We start from the raw sequence: 23,124 nt of genomic DNA, 5'->3' as shown, positions 1-23,124 counted from the left end.
GAACAAGTCTTATGAAGAGCACTGGAAGGAGCTAGGGTTGTTTAGCCTAGAGACAAGGAGGCTCAGGGGAGACCTTATAAAACTTTACAATTACCTTAAAGGAGGCTATAGCAGGGTGGGTGTTGGTATCTTCTCCCAAGCAACAAGGGGTAAGACAAGAAGAAATGGCCTGAAGTTGCACCAGGGGAGGTTTAGGTTGGATATTAGGAAAAATTTCTCTCTGAAATAGTTGTGAAGTATTGGTAAGAGGTTGCCCAGAGAAGTAGTTGAGACACCATCCCTGGAGGCCTTCAAAAAACATTTAGATGTAGTGCTTAGTGACATCGTTTAATGTTGGTCTTAACAGTGCTTGGTTTAAGGTTAAACTACATGATATTAGAGGCCTTTTCTAATCGGAATGATTCTATGATTCTGTGATGGGACTCCAAGTTGAAGTGGTACCTAAAGCTTCCTACTTTTCATACATAGTCATTAAATCACTGATGCAACAGTGGCTATTGAAATTGTTAATCTTACCTGAAATCACATGCTGTGGTAAGCTCAGCTCCTCCTCCAATAGCTTTTCCTTGGATTAGTGCAACACTGATCAATGGCAATCTACGCAAGAGAATTTTGCAAGCAAAATTAATTCTTTTATTCTGAGAAACAATCAAAGGCAAACTATCTTTAGAGTAAAAGCTCAGAAAAACATTCTGCTCTAACTCATTCGATCTTTGAATTCAAATCTATTGAATTTTTTCAATAACATCTTTGCAGGTTAGCAGCACAATACCAACTCCACTTAAACTAAATCCATTCTTTCATAATTAATATGGGAACCATGATGCAACAGCAAGACAGAAATATCTAATGGAATCACAGTAAAGCAGATCACGTCCTATATTATGAAAAAAAATACATACTACGATTATACCTGAGAAGACTTTCTGCAAGAAGGAATGACAGGACAGTGACACAAGACTCTACACTACGCCAGGACAATACAGAGAGCAGTAGCAAGGGACCCTAAGAACTGCACAATTCGGTTGTTGAGAAACAATGAGATTCAGCATGACAACTTCAGCAAACTTCTTCAAACAGCAGTGCTATCATCTCAGACATCAATAAAACTTTTTTTCGGAGGACAAAACTGTCCTTTGAGGATAGCAACAATCTGTTAGCTATGATGGTGCTGTATTCAATCACGTTCAAGGTAATTCAAAGGACAGAAGGAAGGAAGAGTATGTGGGGAGAAACTCTTTTCCTACTGTCATTGTGAAATCAATATTAATAAACAGTGACTGACTTAGGATAAGACAAGTACCCTAAGAAAGGAAGATTAACTGGTCAGTCCCAGACTTGCATGCTGATACATCTTTTACTATAAAGAGGCATTTAACTCATTAAGCAGGGTTAAAACTACATTCAGAAGTCAGCCTCCCAATCACAATCTGGTATTTGGTTTTACTTCTACTTTAAGAGAAATGCCAAAAATTTCTTATGGCCCAAGTCCACTTGCCAGCTGCAGCATACTTAACACAGTAATTTGCACAAGGGAACCCTTGGAAAAAGATAACCTCATTATTCCTATGGTTTGTGGGAACCCAGAATATACGGGTTCGAGCACCCTATATCCACACTCATCTCATCTGTTTGAGGCACCTCCTTCATGATCACAGTTTGCCTCAGCTCCCTCTGAGGGAGATGGATCCAACTAAGATAGATCTTGCCAAAGAGCGATTTAGTGCTCCACCTGAACCACAACCGCAATACAGTGCAATATACTTTAAGTCAAGATACCTGAGGTGAGATTTTAATCTTCATACATCTTCTTCCTCTTTGTTTTGCCACATCACTTTTGATTATACCAAGGCCAAATTATACAAATGGATTCTAATTCAGATCCTGAGGATTCATTCCAATACAGTACTACTAAGAATAAGTCTCCAATTTCCTGGGCAGTTTTGCAGAATACTGTTAGCTCATAACATTTTATCATATATACTATTTGAAAACACAAAATATTTATCTTAACAAAGCCCTGAGCAGTCAAAAAATGGAACCTACCATACATGCGTGTAATAGAAATGTGATTTCTTAAAGGAAGCTGAATCTAAAAGAAAGGAAAAAGAAATCAGGAGTACCAGATGGTAGAACTGAATACATTCCTCTTATGAAGTGGGAAGATTAAATAAATATATTAAATAAATGTTACCTGTGTGGGCTGCATAAGCTGGCCCTGCTTGTTTGTTAAGAGCAAGCAATTTCTACTGAGTTACAGAAGTCAGCTTCAGAAACATTAAAGGCCTATGCTTCCTTAACTATAGTTATCTCCCATCTCTCCACATAGAAACCTATAGGTATTTTTCTGTTCCAATCTCTGGAAAGTCTAATAATAGTTGCAAAATGTCAAGGCCTAAATTAAAATCCACAAATACTTACATGATTAACATATGCAAATACACGGTCTGGGATTCAAAGTTTAATATTTAAAACATCTGATTAAAGAGTTAGCCAAAACGTATTTCAATTATTATAATTACTTCATAAAGAAAGGTAAAGAAAATATATTACCTCATAAGTCTGGTTAAGGTGTTTTGCATAAACATGCACATATTCATCCCATCCTATAAAGAATGAAAATTCAAAAATGTTAATTGGTTAATCTTGTCCTTAATCCAGTCCAACCCCACTAAGCACAAATAGAAAATCTAGTATAGATTGAGTTAAAAACAACAAACACCCTCAATCATTTATTAAAATTGCAGTTATAATTAAGCCACTATAAAAATAATTTCAATACCAACTTGCTGTGATGTAAAGTTTTACATCCTTTCCTCTAAATCTCCTGTTCTCACTCCTCCCAGATAAGCACCCGTAAAGATGAGCTTTAAACATTTGTATAGGACCATGGATGGCTGCGAACTCCATACTGTTCTAAATCCACACAACTTTACAGAAGTGAAAATTTACCAGCTTTTTATTTTAATCATTTGGATCAAAAGCATTTCAGACACAGAAAGGAAAAAAAAAGTAACATCAGCTTGCAAACAGTAGTGACTAGGGAATAATTGTTCCCTTCTCTTCCAGTACAAGAACAAAGGCTTTAAATAAAATCAGCTGCTGCCAGGTTCAGAACAAGTATCTCTTCCTACAACATACACAACAGAACACTTTACAGCAGATTACTGCAACCTTTAAAGGACTACATGAATTCAAGAACAACTACATAATCTCACAACAGAAAAATCTGCAAAAGGTTACTAAGTACAAGGTAACACCTTCATACCATAAATTGCTGGAGACTAAAAAAATATACTGAATTAAAATCATTTTCTCTCTGCCTTCCCTGTTCTTACGTTCTTCTCCAGGCATCTAGTGTTGACCAGGAACACACACACGTGACTAAGCCAAATGATACAATATGACCATGGCTGTATATGTATGTTAAATGAACTGCACATGTGACATTTAATCCAAATTAAGAAAAATAATGCTTGGGTATAGTAAAAATTATAAAGTAGGTAACAATTCCATCTTGTCTTCCAAAAAAATGGCAGGAAGAAAAAGAAACAACATATCTGTATCGGTATTTACTGATTTCTAATGAACAGTTTTACAGGGGTTTTCACGTTAAAGAATCTGCCTTAATTAAAAGTTTCTGACTCATACCTCTGGGAAAGAAAAGATGCAGTAAATCTTCAGTAGCTCTTGGAATAGGGGCTTGCAACAGGAATAGGACAATTTCAGCCAATTTACTGTTAATTTATTCATGTACTCCCAAGACCTACTCTGCCCACAGCCAACCAGAATTATGGTATTCAGGGACAGATTTCTGGCAGACAGAAGATGCCATGACAGCAGCATGAGGAGCAGCCAGCAGGCTGAGGGAGGCAATTATCCCTCTCTGCTATGCCCTTGTGAGGCCCTTCTTGGAGTGTAGGTCTGGGTCCCCCAGCACAAGAAGGATGTTGATCTGTCAGAATGGGTCCAGAGGGCTACAGCGTTGATCAGGGGGCTGGAGCACCTCTCCTATGAAGAAAGGCTGAGAGAGCTGGGGCTGTTCAGCCTACAGAGAAGGCTCTGGGGTGACCTTATTGCAGCTTTTCAGTACTTAAAGGGGGCTTATAAAAAAGGTGTAAAGCAAAAGAGATGGAGTTACTTGAGTCCTGGACAACATACCCTTCAAGTCTTCCTGATAAGAAAAATCAGGCTACTAGTCAGAGTATTTTTGATCTGAATAAGAGAGATGTTCACTGGAGTCTAGTGGAATAATCACATTTTCAGCTCTAATATGGTCCTCAGAGTCAGAAGAAAACTAGTTAGAAGAAAGGCAGGTAAAATATTGTATGCACGACATGCAAAGACAAAAAAAGGATTAATAGCTTGGGGTGCAGCTGGGAGATACAAGGAAAAAGAAAGTCACTTTCATAAAGTAGAAAAGGAAACTGTACCAGTGGTTCTTTTTGCTGCACGAACTTATAGTCATAGAAAAATAGAATCACAGAATCATCTAGGTTTGAAAAGACCTTCAAGATCACCAAGTTCAACCATCACCCAGACTTACTGAGTCCCATCACTAAACCATGTTCCTTGGTTCCATGTCCACTCGTCTCTTAAATACCTCCAGGGACTGGGAACTCCATCGCTCCCCTGGGCAACCCGTTCCAACGCCTAATCAACCTGTCTATCAAGGAATTCTTCCTAATGTCCAACCTAAACCTCCCCTGGTGCAACTTGAGACCTTTTCCTCTTGTCCTATCACTTGTCACCTGAGAAAAGAGACAAACACCACCCTCAATGCAACCTCCTTTCAGGTAGCTCTAGAGAGCGATGAGGTTTCCCTCAAGCTTTCTCTTTTCTACACCAAACAACTGCAATTCCCTCAGCCACTCCTTGCAGGTCTTGTTTTCTAGTGCCTTCACCAGCTTCGTTGCTCTTCTCTGAGCGCACTCAAGCAACTCAATATCCTCCTGTACTGAGGCGCTCAAAACTGAACTCAGCATTTGAGGCGTGGTCTTATCAGTGCCAAGGGGACAACCACTTCCCTAGCCCTGCTGGCCACACTATTTCTGAGGCAGGCCAGGATTTAGTCCATCTTCACAAATCATTTCCATCTGCTCAGAAGTCCTCTGCTGCTTACTCGTTAGGAACCTCTGTTGTAAGGCTTCTAGACAGAGAACAAAGAAAGTGAAAACCTCCTTCATGCCTTCTTCTTCTTAGCTGTTCTTTCAAGAACCTCTTCTGCTTTTCAGATAGCCAGCTTTTCAAGTTTCACTCCAGAATGAGGTTATTGTTCTTGGGAACCAGGTTTACAAGGGCAGAAAGAAAACATTTTTCTTTAACAATACCACTATTAATTTGCCTGCCGTGATTTGGTCACCCTAACATTAGTGCTCACCAACAAAGAACAGGCAGGGGATCTGGGTTCGTTTCAGGGTTAGGAATAGCTGAACATGAGAGGAAGAGGAGAAGGAGGAAGAAGAGGAGAAGCCACTCAAAGGCACAGAAATCCTTCAACGTTCTTGGCCATTATTTTGCCTTTCCTGCACCAGATGGAAAGGCAGACCGTACTGCAGATTATGACAAATACCACGTCCATCCAGCCAATTGGTTGAATAAAACAGAAGTGATTTCTGCCATTACTAAAAGCTCTTCAACCCCCAAATTACAGATGACTCCTCTAACTGGACTAAGGGATCATTGCCAAAGCTCAACTGGACAAGAGTTACATTTGTTCTTCCATTTTATTCAGGTCCAGACATAGTGTTGACAAAATTGAAACCTCCTTGAAATAGCAGCTACGCTGCTTAAGTTTGTTTTTGACTTGAGAATATATAAGAAGTGATTACTTGTCTTTGCTTTTAAAGGTCAAACTACTGAAGCACGGGTTATTTTATGTGTAAATGCACCATATACTGTTCTGAGAAACCAAAATGAGATTTTTAAAAGAAAAGGCTAAAAAGAGTAAGTCATGTAGGAATTCAGAGTTATGAATCAATTACAGTGACACTTAAGCCATGGCTTAAAGTGGTTGCCAGCATTTTTTAAACCATGAAAAGCTCCATCCTGTGCTTTGCATGTAAAATTGCAGCATAAACACAGTGAAACACCTCTGTCTGATAGGGATCTCTGAATATCAAAAAGCTCATTTTTCTCCCAAAACTTTGTATCACTACTTGCCTGGCTGTTGGGTATTGCTTTGACAGTATTCAAATCAGATCCTGAACAAAAAGTATTTCCTGCACCACAGATGATAAGGCCTTTGCCATCCTTCCAGTTTTCCAGTTCAGCTACCTTCTCCTGGAGCTCTAGCATCATAGTGCCTGTTATGAGAGATGAGAAGCAATACTTAGAACAAAATGACTATGAGCAGCATGTTTTACACTACATTCTTCACTCCCAAAATCAAGTTATCATTAAGATGTGATAGGCTTAAAAACACAAGGGAAAGAATCACCTTAAATCCCCGCCCAGCACGGACATGTTTTTAATCCAAATATGTACTTCCTGAAATTCTGATGAGTATTCTGCAGCTTGCATTACACTCACCAAAACAAAACAAAAAATTCAAGTGGCATAAGCATAAACTCTACCTGATTTATTCTTGTTTGTAATTGCATAAATTCAGGACACATTAACTTCTTGTGTCTATCCAAATCAGTCCATCTAGTCATTTTCATGTCACTGCCATTTCACTCTGCATATTCAAATGTAAATATATTTAAAAAAAGAAGAAAAGGAAAAGGAAAAGGAAAAGGAAAAGGAAAAGGAAAAGGAAAAGGAAAAGGAAAAGGAAAAGGAAAAGGAAAAGGAAAAGGAAAAGGAAAAGGAAAAGGAAAAGGAAAAGGAAAAGGAAAAGGAAAAGGAAAAGGAAAAGGAAAAGGAAAAGGAAAAGGAAAAGGAAAAGGCTGCAGAGCAAACAGTGTTGAAGGCCAATGGCATTTAGAAGCATCCATCCAAAAGAAAATAGATTTAAAAATCGAAGTAAAATAACTTTTTCAAAAGAACAATAAAAAAGGAAATTTCTCTGAAACATCTTTTATTCCCTCCCGGGTAACTGTCTAGAAAAGCTGTCTTTACAAAGTACATCCTAGGCTTCAACTGTATGGATTAAATAGTACCATCTTTTTACTTCAGATATTCTCATATGTTCACTTAAGAGCTTTCTCATACTACAGACAGTTATAACTGTGCTAATCCCCGGAGTTACACAACAGACTTTTTTGGGTTACTTTATTTCTGCTCTAAAGAAACTGGAAAAAAGGATGAAGGGAAGAAAATTATCAGTGCTGTGAGACAGCTATGTAAAGCTCACATTTAAAATGTGGAATTGAGAGGTTTGGACACTTCAGACATTTCATCATGAGTTGCTGAGAGTAGAATCTAGTTTGTTCAGTGAAAACTCGTTTTATGTACTGCCCAAAGCAACTGCCTGAACTCACATTGGCAGGCTTTACTTCCAGAGACCTCTGACCACATCTACCTTTCTTCATCAACTATATATGGAATTCGAACAATTACTGCAACAGCCCATGCCCGTGATTCTTTTCATCTTTTATTGCATAACACTGAGGTGTGAATTAACATCTGACATCCAGAAGTATTCACTCCTTAGCAAGAAACATTTTCTCATCCATTTACAGATCTCTGTTTTCAATCTACTTCACATTATAGAATATCCAAATTGGAAGAGACTCACAAGGATCATTTAATCCAACTCCTGGGTCCCTGGAGGGCCACCCCAAAAAAGTTTTTATATATCTATATATATATACATATAAAAAATCAGACCATGTATCTGAGAGCTTGTCAAAACACTTCTTGAAGCTTCTCTGGGCAACCTTATGCCAGTGCCTCACCACCCTCTGAGTGAAGAATTTCTTCCTTATATTTCATCTAAATCCACCCCCCAAAAAAATGGGTTTGAAGCCATTACTCCTTGTCCTATCTTCCACACCAACTGAGCATACCCACATTAACTTAAAGCTCTTCCTCTCTGAAGGACTCTCATATGTTCTTAAGAGAAAAATATTTATACAAAGTAATTTTAAAATGCAGCATAACTACAGGATGATGATGCTTTAAGCTCTACCCTCCTTAGATGAGGATGTACATGGACAGACCTACCTTCTTCAGATGTAAATGACCTTTAGATTAATATCTCAAGCAACCTTTCATTTTTTTCCAAATCTCTTATTTTTTTGATCCTACACCTGTACACACATTTCACTGAATGTACAATGAACATTTCCTGGCCTAAAACTGCCTGTTAGCAGCCATCCTAACATCCTGAGATTTTTTTCTTCCTACTTGTTTTCCTTGCAGTTCCTTATGAAGTAGGCATCACAGCACCAGGTCAAGAATGAATGCTTTACAAAGGACCTCCACCTTGGTTTGGTCTCAGCCACTGAAATAGTTGAGACCATGTTCCTGAGGAAAGCAAGAAGTAAATGGACATTAAATATTATATACCAGAACAATTTTTTTTTTTTTAATGGCATCCTATATACCAGAACTGCACTTTTACCAGTTCCTTTCCATTTGCTTTTCTAATTTGCTCAGGCTATTTGTGTGTTGCAGATTACATCTGTTTTCACTGAATTTCACCTTTTTGATCTTGAGCTCTTTGTAGCACTTAAGCAACTTCACTTTGAATTCCACTCCCCTGCTCCAAATAACCTTCTTGCAAGTTCTTCCAATCCTGGGTCATCTGATAATTTCAGCAGTTCACTTTCTATTCATCACCCAAGATACAAATGAAAATACTGAGCAGAACTAGGCTAGCAGAGGCTTCCACTGGTCTTCACTTGAAATGCTTTCCCAGCCTGACAGCATATTCAATGTCTTTCCTGCAAACAGTTCTTTAAATAGGTGTGCTTCAACACCACAGATTTTGCTTTTTGTGTATTTCTCAAGTTTCTTACATGAAAGTTATTTGGACTGGCATCAAAGCTTTGCCAGAGCCAAGACACAGCACAACCACTGTTTGTGGTGCTTTTAATAATGAAAGCAGTGAGGTAGTGAAGAGCCTTTCCAGAGAGTATTATGAACCAAAAATCTAGGTAACCAAAAAACTGAGCTTATAAAAAGGGACTGTATGAGCCAGCCGCATGCAATAGCGGGTGGAACAAGAGAAGGAGGTGAGCACCTGCCCCCTCTCCCTGGCAGAGGATTCCCTCCATTACTGTGTACACTGACAACACTGAATTATTATTTCACCAACAGACACATCACGGGATGTCTGATACAATGATGAGGACACAACAGTAAAGCAAATCCTCGTTCTGCCAGTCTTGGTCCTTCAACATACGATACCAGTAAGTTCATCCTCCTCACAACACTGAAGGTACTTGCAATATTTCATGTTTGTATCTTAATTGTTAACTAAGAATAAATAGCTTTTTATTTAGAAATAACAAGAAATTATTCTAGATTCTATATTATAATTCTAGAAAATAAGTTTATCGTCATTACCTTCTAGTTCTTGCAGGCTGGCCTCCTCTTTTAAATAAAGTTCAACTTTAGTTCAGCAAGAGGTTAGGTTGCTGAAATTGGTTCCACCAGGCTTAAACTGACATTATTAGCATTTGTTTCCAAAGAGACCATTTCAAACAGGTGGCTATCAGATTCCAATTAAGAAGAGAAAAAAGGCATAACAACTTCCACATTGCCCATTAGCAATTTGCCAACAATTTTGTTCTGCTTTCAGTTCCATGAGTTGCTCAAGCTTTGAACAAACATAATTCCTCTGAGATAAAAAGCTGCTGTGCAAAGTAAATGCCTGGCAAATGGAATTTCTCTCAGCAGTTTAATGATGTTTTGCAGCTTTCTAAAGGAAGCATATATGTACATATAAATTCATATCTGCCACTCTTGAGAAGCTCTGAGACACAACATTAACAGAATTTCTTTGAGGTAGGGTATTTCACAGGCTCTGGCAAATGAAGTTAACCAGGTCTTGCTGAAGCAATTTGAGGGCTGTACATCCTATTCCTTTCCACACTTCCCCTGAAGGGTATTACTCAATTCACAGCAAATGGACAAAGATCAAGTGCTTGCTAGTTCCTCAGCACCTATGGATTACAGACAATGATGTTAAACTGAAGTGAAGAGCATTGTAAATTAACGTACCATACCATCACTTGTTTTGGCCAAGGGGCCAACATGACTCTGCTTCTACTCTCCTTGCTGCAACAACAAAAAAATCTCTAGCAGAGGTGCACAGTCAAAAAAAGCAGTTATCTCCTAAACTGCCACTGTAAGATTTTCCAGAGCAAATTTCTGTGGCTATTACCTAGCGAAATGGGGTACTGCTCTCTAGAGGGCTCTACACACTCCTATAAAACAGAACTGTCTGGTCCCGTGGATCATTTGCTGTATGCTAATCAGGGTCTGCAACAGAGACACAACTATTAATTTCCTCTTAGTTTTTTGTAGCTTCTGTTTGCTACTAGAACATTGAAGTCATTCACATTCACTAATAATTTATTTTCACAGCAGTCTTATAACATTACAGACCACCAGCTAAGCCAGAGAGAAAATACCTGCTAATTTTGAGTGTCCAATTTGAGAGGTCTGATATGATTTCAGCACAATAACGTTGTACAGCACTCAGTATAGTCAAAGCACAGCTACCAGTGGCCTAAACAGCAGTTGTGACTGCTCAGCACTTCTGGAAATCAGTTCTGAGACCCTCCCTTCAAGCACCCAGAAAACAAGGAACACGGTTGTAAGTTCAAAGTTTAGAATCATAAAATCACAGAATATCCTGAGTTGGAAGGGACCCACAAGGATCACTGCGTCCAACTCCTGGCTCCACACAGGACCACCCAAAAATCAGACCATGTGTCTGGGAGCATTGTCCAAATGTTGCTTGAACTCCAACAGGCCTGAGGCTGTGACCACTGCCCTGGGAAGCCTGTCCCAGTGCCTGACCACCCTCTGGGTGCAGAACCTTTCCCTAACCCCCAGCCTGACCCTCCCCTGTCTCAGCTCCATGCCGTTCCCTCAGGTGCAGTCACTGCCCCAGAGAGCAGAGCTCAGCGCCTGCCCCTCCGCTCCCCTCGTGCTCCATGAGGCCTCCCCTCGGCCTGCTCTGCTCTAGGTTTGGTTTCCGCAACTTGACTTCCATTACATCTGATCCCCATAGCAGGCTGGGCTTTATCTGTCCTTCCTCTTTTATTGCTCACTTCTCATGATTCTTCCAAACAAAACAACAAAAAAGCTATGAACACCCAGCCCATAAACTGTAGTTTCAACAGCTCTATTTTAAGTCAAAAAAAAAAAAAAAAAAAAAAAAAAAACTGTAGAAAAAGAGCAAAGAGCAGTGTAATTATGATTGTATAATAACATGTATGCTGACAGGGAAGTATTCAGAAAGACAATCTCCATGCTAACGTCTTTTAACTAAACTTCTCATGTTACGCAATGATTTTACACATGAGCTTTTAAGAAGAAACAAAAGAGCAACTGCAGAGACATCTGGGTGAATTACCACAAATTCTGTTGTTCTGTTAGGTTTTCTTCCTTTCAGCTAACAATCATTTGTGGACATTCTCCATGTAAACAGCTCTGTGCTTTGCTAGTGTGTTGCAAACTTATTTGCTGACAGCAAAGGAACAGTGAGAACTGGGCAGGAAAAGAGAACAGCAAAAAAGAAATCAACAAGATGACAAATGCATCCATTTCAGAATATTAAGAGATAAAGGCATTCTTACGGGCTTGCAAACAGCTCAAGTTCAGGCACATGTAGACCCTGAACGTGTGCCACTTATGTCTGAAGAGAATTGAATAAATTGGAATATTGCTAGACAGTTAAAGAGAGAGAGCAAATATACATATCTTGGAGATCAAAAGCTTCTCATTGTTCAAGACTAGTAAAATATAGCACTTGGTTTTGATAACTATATGCTTTTACAGTGAACAATACTTAAGAAGATTCCTCATCTGCAACACCTGAGAATACCCAACTCATCAGGTCTTTCACAAACATCAGTATTTAAGGTACAAGACAAGCGAAGAAGAAATGGAAGTCAGTCTGGGAAACTAGAAAATACCAAATTGCAGAAGCTTAAGTTAGAGGGAAGATTTGAGGTAAAGAACAACATAATAAACGCCCTTTCTACACCATCTACAAAACAAAGATCGTATTTTCCCATCCCCATAAAAATACCATATAGTTCAAGAGCAGTAGAGGCAAAATAAAAGGAGAAATAAGAAAAAGCACAGTAGCAGAATGGTCCTCATTAAAAAAAAAAAATAAAGAGGAGAGGTACGTTCTGCAAGACATTCTTTATGTCATTAGGAACTTCTTGCATCTATGATGTTTAGGGCAAAAGTACCATGAAGAAGAGGGAATTTTACTACACCTCTGGTTAAAAATCCAGTATTTCTTTTAGTTAAGGAATGGTAAGGCACAGCTTTTCACTTTGTTTATGCAAAACCCTAGAAAAACTAACTGAAGGGGGGTGGGGGGGATCAAAAACAAACACAAAAACCAGATTCTCATCTCTGTTAATTAATTAATACCTGTGAAGGCATTCATTAGCTGCGGGTTGTTCACAGTAAGTATTCCAATGCCATTATCTTCTTTGGAAAGGTTGATGGATCCACCAGCAAACTGCTGAAGTTTCTTCTTTATCAATTCTTCCTCATAGCCATGAGCAACATTATACAGTGATACCCTTCTCTGCTGTATTATCCTCTTCTTTGCAGTCTGAAATATTTTTTTGCATAGAGAAACTGCCATTTCTGGAAAAAAAGAAAAAAAAAGGAAATTTTGCTTTGAGATCCAGCTGATCCAGCTCAGTTTTCTTTCTGAAAGAAAGAGAAGCAGGACAGCAGAAACTAATATGAAGAGGATGGCATGGCAGAAGTCTACAAAAATTTGGTCATTACAGACTGTATTCACAAAATTCTTAGTTTGAAACTACTCCCACAAAGTTAACAGCTTGAGTTTTATGCAGTGATTTTAGCAGTTAAGACAGAAATTACCATCTTTTAAAACCTTTTCTTGTAAAAATTACCCCAAAGTATTTGGGTACAGAACACGGAAGAGGCTCAAGAAATGCAGTAAAATACTTGCATATTCCATTAGACCAACGTATTCTGTACTAATCTTCCAACCCTCTTCCCCTCCAAAACAAACAAACAAAACATGCACAAAAAACCCACATCTGTGTTGGAGAAGAAATCCTACTGAAACCTCTAGCTTTCAGGAAGAGGACTTCCTGTTTTTCTGTAAGCAACTATTACAATAATACGTTCCTGGGAGAAATACTGAAGAACTCAAAAAATTAGGAACCAAAGATCTTTCACACCTTCAGGTCAACTCCCTATCATCTAATTCCATTAACCTATTTATTACATCCCATCTTAAAACTGGTTAGATTGCCTAGCCCCTAGAAGCCAACCATATGTTTTCTCAGTCATTCCAGTATCTGTTGTTCCACTTGGAATTGACCTCACTCAGACACAGGGCACCAGAAGCTATGCAATATCCCAAAGGAGGAAAAGTGTAGAGCAGTATTATACATGTAAATGGAGTATTGCCCTTGCTTTCTACAAAGCTTCATAATATTGGTAGTCTACTTCTGTGTACCAGAACACCCACGGCTCATTCCACTCTTTCCATACATACCACTATTTCCACTCTACAAAGTAACCATGTGCACCAGGACATAACAAGGAAGTCATTATAAAATATTATTATTTATCTTTTTTAATAAAAATTTAATAAAGTTAAAATCTGATTGAAAACAAGATCAGTTAGCTCATATTTAACATCAACCTACTGCTCTGTATCTATGAACATTCAAATATCATCTCAGCTATCATCCTTCAAAGCTTTTAAAATTGCTTTTTTTTTTTTTTTTTAAACAGTGGAAACATATTTCCAAAGGCAATTTCTTAGCCAAATTCTTCTTCTGATATTCAGGCTCTCAGAAGAGAAAACATCTTCCATTTTCTCATGTCATGTAGTACAGCAAGGTGCCAGAACACTAAATAAATAAATAAAAGAACATAAGGGAATAAAGTGTCAAATTTATTTAATTCACTCAACTTTGACTTACGGCAATCCACACAAAGCACTGAAAGCAAGCTGTTGCTCTAAATCTTTATTCCCCAACATACATTCATGCAATAAAACCTCCCACCCAGCTACTAATTTTTGGCCAGGAGAGAACAAACGCTAAAGCATGGATAGGTGTAGGCTCTTGCTGCAAAACGCAGCTTGCACTATGCTTGATTCAACACAGAGCAATTAGTTTCCCATTTTTAATGGATACAAAGCCTCCCCAATCCTCATAAGAAGAAAGATGACACTTAATTCTCTAGGAAACCACAATGATTGGCTTGATACAAAAAAAAAAAAAAAAGTAAAAAAAAAAAAGTCTGTTCTTAACCTAACCCTAAACAAATTTTATTTGTTTGATCATTTTTATACTTCCTAGATTTTACTTGTCAAAAAATGTACGGAGCGAAACAGCTTTAAGATATGGAAATTTCATTCCACCAAAAAAAGAGTCTGTCATTTTTAACTGCATGGTTATATGCATTAACAGCTCTTTAATATTATCACTATGGCAATAAAGAGCATCAGCAAGTGCTGGATTAGAAAACAAATTGGACATCATTGCCTGCTGATCGTGACTCATGATTAATGACTCATGCAAGGTATTATCATTGAATTACTTTTTAAAATCCATCTCTTACAGTGCCGGTCAGTACCTACTACTTTTTTAATAAATACAGGATTATTTTTAACAGCTCAGTTAGAGAAAGCTAACCACTGAAAAGCATGAGGTTTAAGCTTCACTGCTCTCAGACTAAAGGAATTTTTGCTGATCTCTGACAAACAGCACTCAAAATTTCAGTAAGTATGGAGCAACCCACAGCATGACTGAGACTGAGTTTTTGTACTGCAAGTGAAAGGAATGCAAGAGATAGCTGTTGCTGTAACCGGCACAATGCTGTAGGACAAGCCAAGAGATATTGTACTAAAATTTTCAGCTTAACATAAAATAATTGTCTATTTAGATACGTTAAAGAAATGAAATCTTAGTTTGACATGCTATACCCATTAACATTGGTAGCGCACAGAATTTATGCATGGCTTTTATAATGACCAGATTTCTGACAGCATAGGAATAATGAACAATATGGACAATTTGCATCTTTTGAATTTTGAAAACTGCTAATGTATTGCTGGTAGCAAGGAACAGATAAGCAAATAGTACGGATATCAAGAGCTGTACATTCCACAATCTTTAGTTACATCAGTACCCAGGTTTTGTACCTCTTACATAAAGCAACAGTTTAAATCCCATACGGTACTCACTTGATTCTTTTTAATACACTTCCACATGGGCTAGAAGATCATGTGTTAACATGAACACATGTTGGAAGTCAACAGCTCAGTATCAAAGGAATGATACACGATGTGAAAGTGCCATATATACACATGTATATGTAGACAGTTACACATTTTCTGTGTATGTATATATATCAGAGGCCTTCTGAACACTTTTGGTAACAGCCTAGTTAGAATTCAGTACTCAAATTAATATAAAAATAAAACAGAGAAAATATAAGCATCGATATTCCATCTCTAGTAGGCAGATTCCTTGGGAAAACAATACGCCCCAACTCTCAACCAAGCATACCTGTCCTTGCCAAAACCCACTGTTCTGTTGCAACCCTAATTTTTCTTTTAAAACACACTGTATCAAACAGCAACCTTAGTCAGTATTGTCAGCGAGCATAAAGATGACTGGCCAGAGCAATGGTTAAAGGATACACACAGCAACCTCCTGGATGGTCAAAACTAAGATAAACCAGAAAACTGGGTGCTGGGAACTCAGGCAGACATTTGAGCTGAATGCTCAAACAAGAAAAGCTGCGCTACAGAGCAGCTACACAGAAATAATCTACAAGTTAAAATACGCAAGCAGGGAAAACTCCAACTCCAAGATAGTGTCTGAATTACTGACACAAATCAGGAAAGAAGAAAAGGGGGAGAAAGGATGCAGGGACGTGCTATCACCAAGCAGCTTACAATGACTGGCCGTGATATATCAGAGAAATAAGGATGCTCTTTCTTTTGGGTCAGGAAGTGACAGGTGTGAAGTGAAGACATAGACCTGTGCATCACCTGCAAAGAGACATCAGCTGAGTTTCTGGTTTTGGATAAAGGTATCCTGAGATAAAGTGTAGCAGGAAAAAAAAAAAAAAAAGGGACAGAATTTATAAAGTCCTTAAAAAATATCAGGGAGAAGAAAATATTCAAATTGCATAACAAAAGAACAATTAGAAAGAAAAATATAAGATACTGACAAACGTGTTAAAGGCAGCTGATAGATCAAGAAACACTAGGGAACTTGACCTGACACTGACCTCCAGCAGCTGTAATTTCAGTGACAAGCACAGAAGTGTGAAGGCAGGGTGTGGAGAATGGGGTAGAAAATGTAAACTGATGATGATCATGAGATGACTCACAGCTTAACCATGCATGCGTGTTACCAGTCACTGTCAAAGGCATCCATCTGTGCTAGGGAACAGTGAGGGTGACTGATGGGTGCTGCACTGGGTTCCCTCTGTGAGGGTGACTGACTACCAAATGGAAGGCAAGTAGCGAGCCAATGCTGAGGACCAGCACAACTGCCTCAATGGCATGAAAGCAGACAAAAGAGCAGAGCGAAGGGGAAACACAACCAAAGCATGAAAATAGTCCATCTGTACAAAATAGGTAGGTTGAAAGTGAGTGATAATCGTTAACACCAGCTGACTGAAACCTGGGACAGCAGGCTGGTGAGTGTTGGAGGAAAAGAAAAAAAAGGAAATTCTAGTGTTGGAGGTGGGGATGGAATTCAGAAACTGCAAAGGACGGCCTGGATGAGAAACCAAGACAAGGGCGTGGGCCTCATAGTGAAGAGGAGTCCCCAGACCCTGGCTTCCAACACAAGAAAGGTGAAGGCAGGAGGTATCACCCCAGCACTGGCTGAGCAGGCCGCTGATGCCAGCTGCTTGTCAGCACCCCTCACCTGAAGGTTACAGAGCCCTCCATCTACCTATCTCATCTGCTTATGCATCAGTCCTGTTTCCTTCAGTGATGCATGGCCAGGCGAACTTAAACACCTTACCTGGCAGGTTCTTCCCATTCCTACAACTACCAGCCGAGGCAACCTGAGGGCAGACACCTCTCCGGCTGGCTTTACTTCAGCTGGAAGAAAGCAGTGAGCAGATCTTATGCAGGCCGAGGGATCAGATGCACAAAACTTGCTCTCAAACCTGCTGAAGCTTGTTCAAACTTTTAGTACATCATTACTGGTACCTACATCATAGCCAAATTAGGCAGGATCAATAATCTCTGCAGTTCAGTGTGAAGATCCTTAAAGAGCTTTGCAATTCCTCTAAAATCAGACTTTAGAAGTACCTAGAATTAGAAAGGACTTTTTTTAACCATTATAATATATTCAGAGAACAAGCAGTTTGGGCTTCCCAATTTCCACTTTTCAGCATTAGAAACGATGTTTACCTGTCCAGAACTGAGAGAACAAGATGTGAGACATCCAAATAAACTAACTTAAGATGCTTCAAACCACGCACCATGAAATAAGTTTTGGAAAAAGATTTTTAACATTGCAAGTTACAAAAAACATTGTTGGTGATTTTAGTTTTAATATGGTTTACCCTTTACACCTCTTTTCTTTTACAGTTGCTTTTATGATTTTTTCTCTTTTCAGCTTCTACCTCTTTTTTTTCCTTGTTTTTTCTTTGTTTCTGAACAGATCACTTTTTGGGATGGTGTGTGGTTTCTAAACCATTTGTTCTCTGCTTAGTCCCTGCGTGCTAAGTTTTAGATTTAAATCGTCTCTCTCTGTTCCTAACCAATTATTTTCCCTTTTAATCATGCTTCAGTTATTTTTAAGATTTAGTAAACAAATCACACAGAAAGTTACCCAAATCCAGTGAAAAACAACGGCCTTCAAGGACGTAAAACAGCTGACAAAAGAAGCTCTTCCATAAATACACACAAGACTACCCAATAACATTTGGTTCTGGTCCCACAGTGAGCACAGGAACCGAGTTTCACAGCAGAGGGTGAGAGCAAGAACCTGCTATCTTCTGCAGAAAGCACACAGACACCTCATTGCTAATGCATTGGTCTAAAGAGGTCTGTTTGTATATCAGCGAGGAAAAAAAAACTCATTTTAAGTTCATGCAATGCTCACTGTCCGCTAGGTGTGTTTTGGACACCTTTACGGGGAGCAGACGCGCCACCCCACAGGATCACAAATGACCCCAGCCAGCTCACTGCTTGCCTCCCAGTCACCAAATCCTGACCCACAAAAAGCAAAGCGGTGAATTCATCCTGGCCGTCACCTCTCGTGATACTTTCCCGATACGCCTTGAAAATGACACCAAGTTTTGTAGCCAAAAACCAGCAGCGGGGACAGCAGCGGTGTCACCCCCCAGCCCCCTGCAGTCACACGGGGCACTACCAGGACGGCGGGGCGGCTCCGTGGCAGGACACACACACACATTTTAGACAGCAGCCACCCTGCGTGGCGAGCAAAGCAGGCTCCCAGGGCTGAAGCGCCTTCCCCAGCAGAGCCTCCCTGCCGCCCGCTATGCGGGAGCGCGCTGCAGCTCTCCACCCCGACACGGGCACCCGGCCCCCTGCTGCCCGCCGCCGCCCCGAGCCCCTGCGCCCCCCTAAGGCGCCGCCGCAGCCCCGCTCAGCCCCGTCCCTGTCCCTGTCCCTGTCCCCGTCCCCCGGGGGAGGCAGGCACCGACCTGCCCGCAGCCCGGCCCGGCTCCAGCTGTGCCCCTTCCCCCGGCAGGGCGGTGCTGCGGAGAAAGCGGCCCCTCCAGGAAACACCACCGCGCTGCCGGGGACCGCTGCTGCCAGGGCAGCTGGGTTGTGTCTCCTCCAGTTGTAGTGTGCGCAGCTGGAAGCTGGGTTTTCAGCCAAAAACCCTGAGTTTCGGCCCAAGCCGGTGTGGCAGGCAGAGGCCAGTGGGATGAGGATCAGCATGGCTAAGTGCTGGCACAACAGCACCGTGCAGCGCTACAGGCTTGGGGCAGAGGGGCTGGAAAGCTGGGCAGAGGAAAAGGATCTGGGGGTGTTGGTGGATGCTCCCCTGGACATGAGCCAGCAGTGTGCCCAGGTGGCCAAGAAGGCCAACGGCATCCTGGCTTGTATCAGGAATAGAGCAGCCAGCAGGAGCAGTAGGTGATCGTCCCCCTGTACTCTGCTCTGGTGAGGCTGCACCTCGAGTATTGTTCAGCTTTGGGCCCCTCGCTACAAGAAGGGCACTGAGGCCCTGGAATCTTACCCAGAGAAGGGCTATGAAGCTGGAGAAGGGCCTGGAGCACAAGTCCTGTGAGGAGCGGCTGAGGGAACTGGGGTTGTTCAGTCTGGAGAAAAGGAGGCACAAGGGAGACCTTACTGCTCTCTACAACTACCTGAAAGGAAGGTGTGGGGAGCTGGGGGTCAGCCTCTTCTCACAGGTAAGTACTGATAGGACCGGAGGGAATGGCCTCAAGTTGTGCCAGGAGAGGTTCAGCATGGAAATGAGGAGACATTTCTTCTCGGAAAGAGCAGTCAGGCACTGGGACAGGTTGCCCAGGGAGGTGGAGGAGTCACTGTCCCTGGGGATGTTCAAGGAAAGGTTGGACCTGGTGCTTAGAGACATGGTTTAGTGGGTAATGTTGGTGGTAGGTGGCTGGTTGGACCAGATGATCTTGAAGGTCTTTTCCAACCTTAACGATTCTATGATTCAAGAAGTTAATGTGTCCCTGTCCCCATCCATCCAGGATGACACCTTGCACCGCAACACGTGCCTCTGCCCCCAGAGCCCTGCCTGCAGCCAGGCTTAACTTCAGTCAGTATATTTGGCTGTCCCAACCCCTGCGGCCACGGCACCTGCCCACACCAGGCCTGCCCTCCACACCCATGCAGCTTATTGCCACGGGCCCTGCGCTGCCATCATAAGGAGCAATGCCCACTCTGTGCTAACACGTGTCTGGTTTGTGTTGTTCTAGGTGTGCGCAGCTACCGAAAGGAGAGCTCCTGGCCGCTGCCTCCCCAGCATCAGGTACCACTCACCGGCACCAGCACTCTGAAAGCTGTCCCTGCATGGAAAGTAATTCATCCTGGAGATTCAGTGTAAACTTAGAGCTGGCATGAAATGACACTGTCACAGCCCTGCCTGTCCTGTCTTTCCCCTGGCCGTTTGTTTTACCTCCTGGAAGGACGTGTGCTGCCCCACCAGGAACTAGACTGAGGAAAATAAATGGTCGTTTCAATGCAGATCACTTTGAATACACAGCTGCTTTGTGTATTCAAAGCAATATGCAAATGCCTGCTGCTCTTTATTGCTATGTCTTTGTTAATATACATATGTAAGATGACTCACTTTAAAGTATTTGTAGCCTGAATAAAAAAATATGCTTGGAAATACTTCTCCACCTTTATTAAAACTGTTTTTCAACGTAACTGTCAATACAAATGGCATAAAGTTGGTCTAGTTGATTAAATATTATGATTGAACATGCAAAGGATTTCAATTAATCATACATTTGGAAAAACAAAATCTTTGCACTCTGAACAGATATTTCTAATTTTCTATTATTAGGAGATCCTGTAAGAATATGAAATATTCTGGTCTCAGATGGCAATATCTTCATAGAACAGACAATTTCATTTTCCTTATTATGACATTCCCAGCATACATAGAAATATTACAGGAGGTGAGCTTGCCTCTTATTTCAGTGTAAAGACTTTTTTCTCTCATTTGCAGAGGAGAGATTCTTCCAGCAGGATTCAGTCATGTATTTATTACTGTAAAACCTCAGTCCCAAGTCAGAAATCTGCACTAGTGAAGCAGCTTTCAGCATGTCCTGCTCCAATGCCGTATCCTCTTCTGTTGAAGCAATGTCCAGGCATTGTCCTAACTGTCCTAAGCAGAGGAGAGTGGTGGTAGTTGGAAGCTCGTGGTTTTCCAGGGAACATATTGCCACCTAGCAGCGCTCAGAGAAAGTAGCACAAACCTGACCTTAAGTTTCATAGTTTGTCTCACTTGTCATTGTGTTGTATCATGTATAACATGATGATTGGAAAAGGATATATTTAGACTACAGAGTGAGGAATGGAGGAAAACAGACTAATTGTACCCTTCTCTGATTACTTATGTGTTGAAAATTCCACCAGCAGGACAATGACACTAGTTTCTGCATGCTTTAATGTACAATAAGAAAGAGAGAGAGAGGCACACAATCCTGTAAATAGCTTCTTGTTCTTATTTATGCAAACAATCCCACTGATTTCAATAACACTTTCTCCTTGTAATGCTAAGCCAGTACTGCCATAGGACAGCCAGGTCATCACTTGAATTATTGAGTATGTTCCTGTTTCCTATCACTGACCCCAAAGCAACTTCATTACAGCTGATGGCTGTGTACTGGCTAAAAGAACAAAGCCCCGCTCTCAGATCCAAGGCTGCCAGACTGAAATATTGAATTCCAATATATACAAAGCTCCATGGTACTATTTTTACAAACTCCTTTCAGAGTCACTGAACAAACCAATGACAGATTGGGGCTTACATCTTAGGAATTATTAGATACTAACTGACACACAACCCCATGGTCAATTCATAACGAGTCCCTTAACTGTAATTTTCAGGATGAAAATGTCATCAACTCTGTTTGGAAAAATAACAGGCCAATGATCTAACATATACTCCAGAGACTAGATCCACAAAAATGACTCGGTACCTGCATTCTATTTCTAAAACCTTTCTCAAATTTAAATCTCAAAATCATGATGCTCTGTTTCTCCTCCCCAAGCAGCTGTCTAACTCTGGAGGCTCTCAAGTCCCATTGGTGCTTGACAGCCTCACTTCATGGGAAGAGACAATTCATATCAGACTGGCTAACAAGACTAGCACCCCAGTTGTCTCTCCTGTCCTCACTGCAAATACTTGAAATACCCCTGAGCTGCTGCAGCTTTCTATACACAGCCCCACATGCCAAGTTAAATTTGGTTTGATTTCGTTGGGCTGGGGCTGGCTGGGAACAGCACAGCCACTGTGCATACCTCAGGACTGTAACCTTATCAGTCACTTGTGTGTCAGCCTGTCCTTCTCATGAACCAAAGCAATCAGCACTCAAGACCAGGGCTGCTTCCCACCTCAGATTCCATCACTGAGCATGTCTACAAAGGGCTCAGCTCTTTCTGGGTAGCTCCATACCCATCCCACCATGGTGTGTTGATTCAACATTGTCAACCCATGCCATTTAAGGGTCACCATCCTGTGGGCTGACCTGGCTCCACCAAGACACAGCTGGAAGAAGAGGTGAGGAAGCATCTGCAAGGAAGCACCCGCCTGTTGTACAGTGGCATGGGAACCATCACCCAGCAGGGCTGAGTGCCCTCTTCTGCCCCAGAAAATGAGCTTGTTTCTCTGATCACCACTCTGGCATGTTCTAGGGAAGCTAAGGGAGACCAGTCCAGGCCTTCGTGCCAAAAGCTATTTCACTTGCTGTAGCATAATTAAATATTCATTAGGCCAGAGAAAAGGAAAGAGGTTCAGCATGGCCACAGCTTGATGTTTGCTCAGTCTCTCGGTGACCCAGCAAATATTGATGTATTTAAACATTAATACCTACTGTAAGTTATTACATGCAGTATAGAGCAGTTTGAACAAGCAGGATGAAGCAAGTTCTTGTTCTCCAAAGACCTCTGTCTGGTTATGGCTCAGCACTAGAAGAACAGGCCTGGTGTGGCTACTGCCGAAGGGCCAGCAAGCCCCTGCTGTGTGGTCCCACCTTTTACTGTTACCAGCACCATCATTTGTTGGACGTTAATTTGCTGGCATGAAGTGTATACTATACAAAAATAAGCTTGTGTGGGGTTTACCTTCCTACACAAGAGCTTATTTCCCAATACTGCTTAATTTACAGTACATCTTGAATTAGCAGCTCACCCCCACAGAGGGATGGTGGTCCCATGCTTCTTTCTCTTCCTTCCTGGGAATGAGGGTGACTGCACAGTGAGCTGAGCTCACCCAACGGGCAGAAAACTGTTTTAGCACAACATCTAGTGTTTGGTTTGTTCCCAGGGCCAATGAACTG

General features: G+C 41.1%; 1 protein-coding gene across 3 annotated transcripts in view; it reads right to left on the bottom strand.

Annotated features, from left to right (window-relative positions):
• Positions 1-18,908, bottom strand: part of ECHDC1 (ethylmalonyl-CoA decarboxylase 1) — a 41,597-nt gene extending 22,689 nt beyond the window's left edge. The window contains exons 1-5 of one of the 3 annotated variants that reach the window (XM_038176638.2): positions 18,781-18,908; positions 12,511-12,732; positions 6,163-6,305; positions 2,554-2,606; positions 517-597 (exon numbers count right to left, since the gene is read on the bottom strand). In XM_038176638.2, coding sequence (XP_038032566.2) covers positions 517-597; positions 2,554-2,606; positions 6,163-6,305; positions 12,511-12,730 — 497 coding nt within the window. In that variant the 5' untranslated portion in view covers positions 12,731-12,732; positions 18,781-18,908. Of the gene's footprint in view, positions 1-516; positions 598-2,553; positions 2,607-6,162; positions 6,306-9,456; positions 9,572-12,510; positions 12,733-17,318; positions 17,341-18,780 lie in introns of those variants that run through there. The other 2 variants (XM_038176639.2, XM_038176640.2) reach the window with 2 other exon arrangements.
• Between the last annotated feature and the right edge of the window lie 4,216 nt (positions 18,909-23,124).

The sequence above is a fragment of the Anas platyrhynchos genome, chromosome 3, assembly GCF_047663525.1.
Source record: "Anas platyrhynchos isolate ZD024472 breed Pekin duck chromosome 3, IASCAAS_PekinDuck_T2T, whole genome shotgun sequence".
NCBI lineage: Eukaryota > Metazoa > Chordata > Aves > Anseriformes > Anatidae > Anas > Anas platyrhynchos.
The sequence above is the reverse complement of the archived record's forward strand: the minus strand, read 5'-3'. Positions and strand labels throughout refer to the sequence as shown.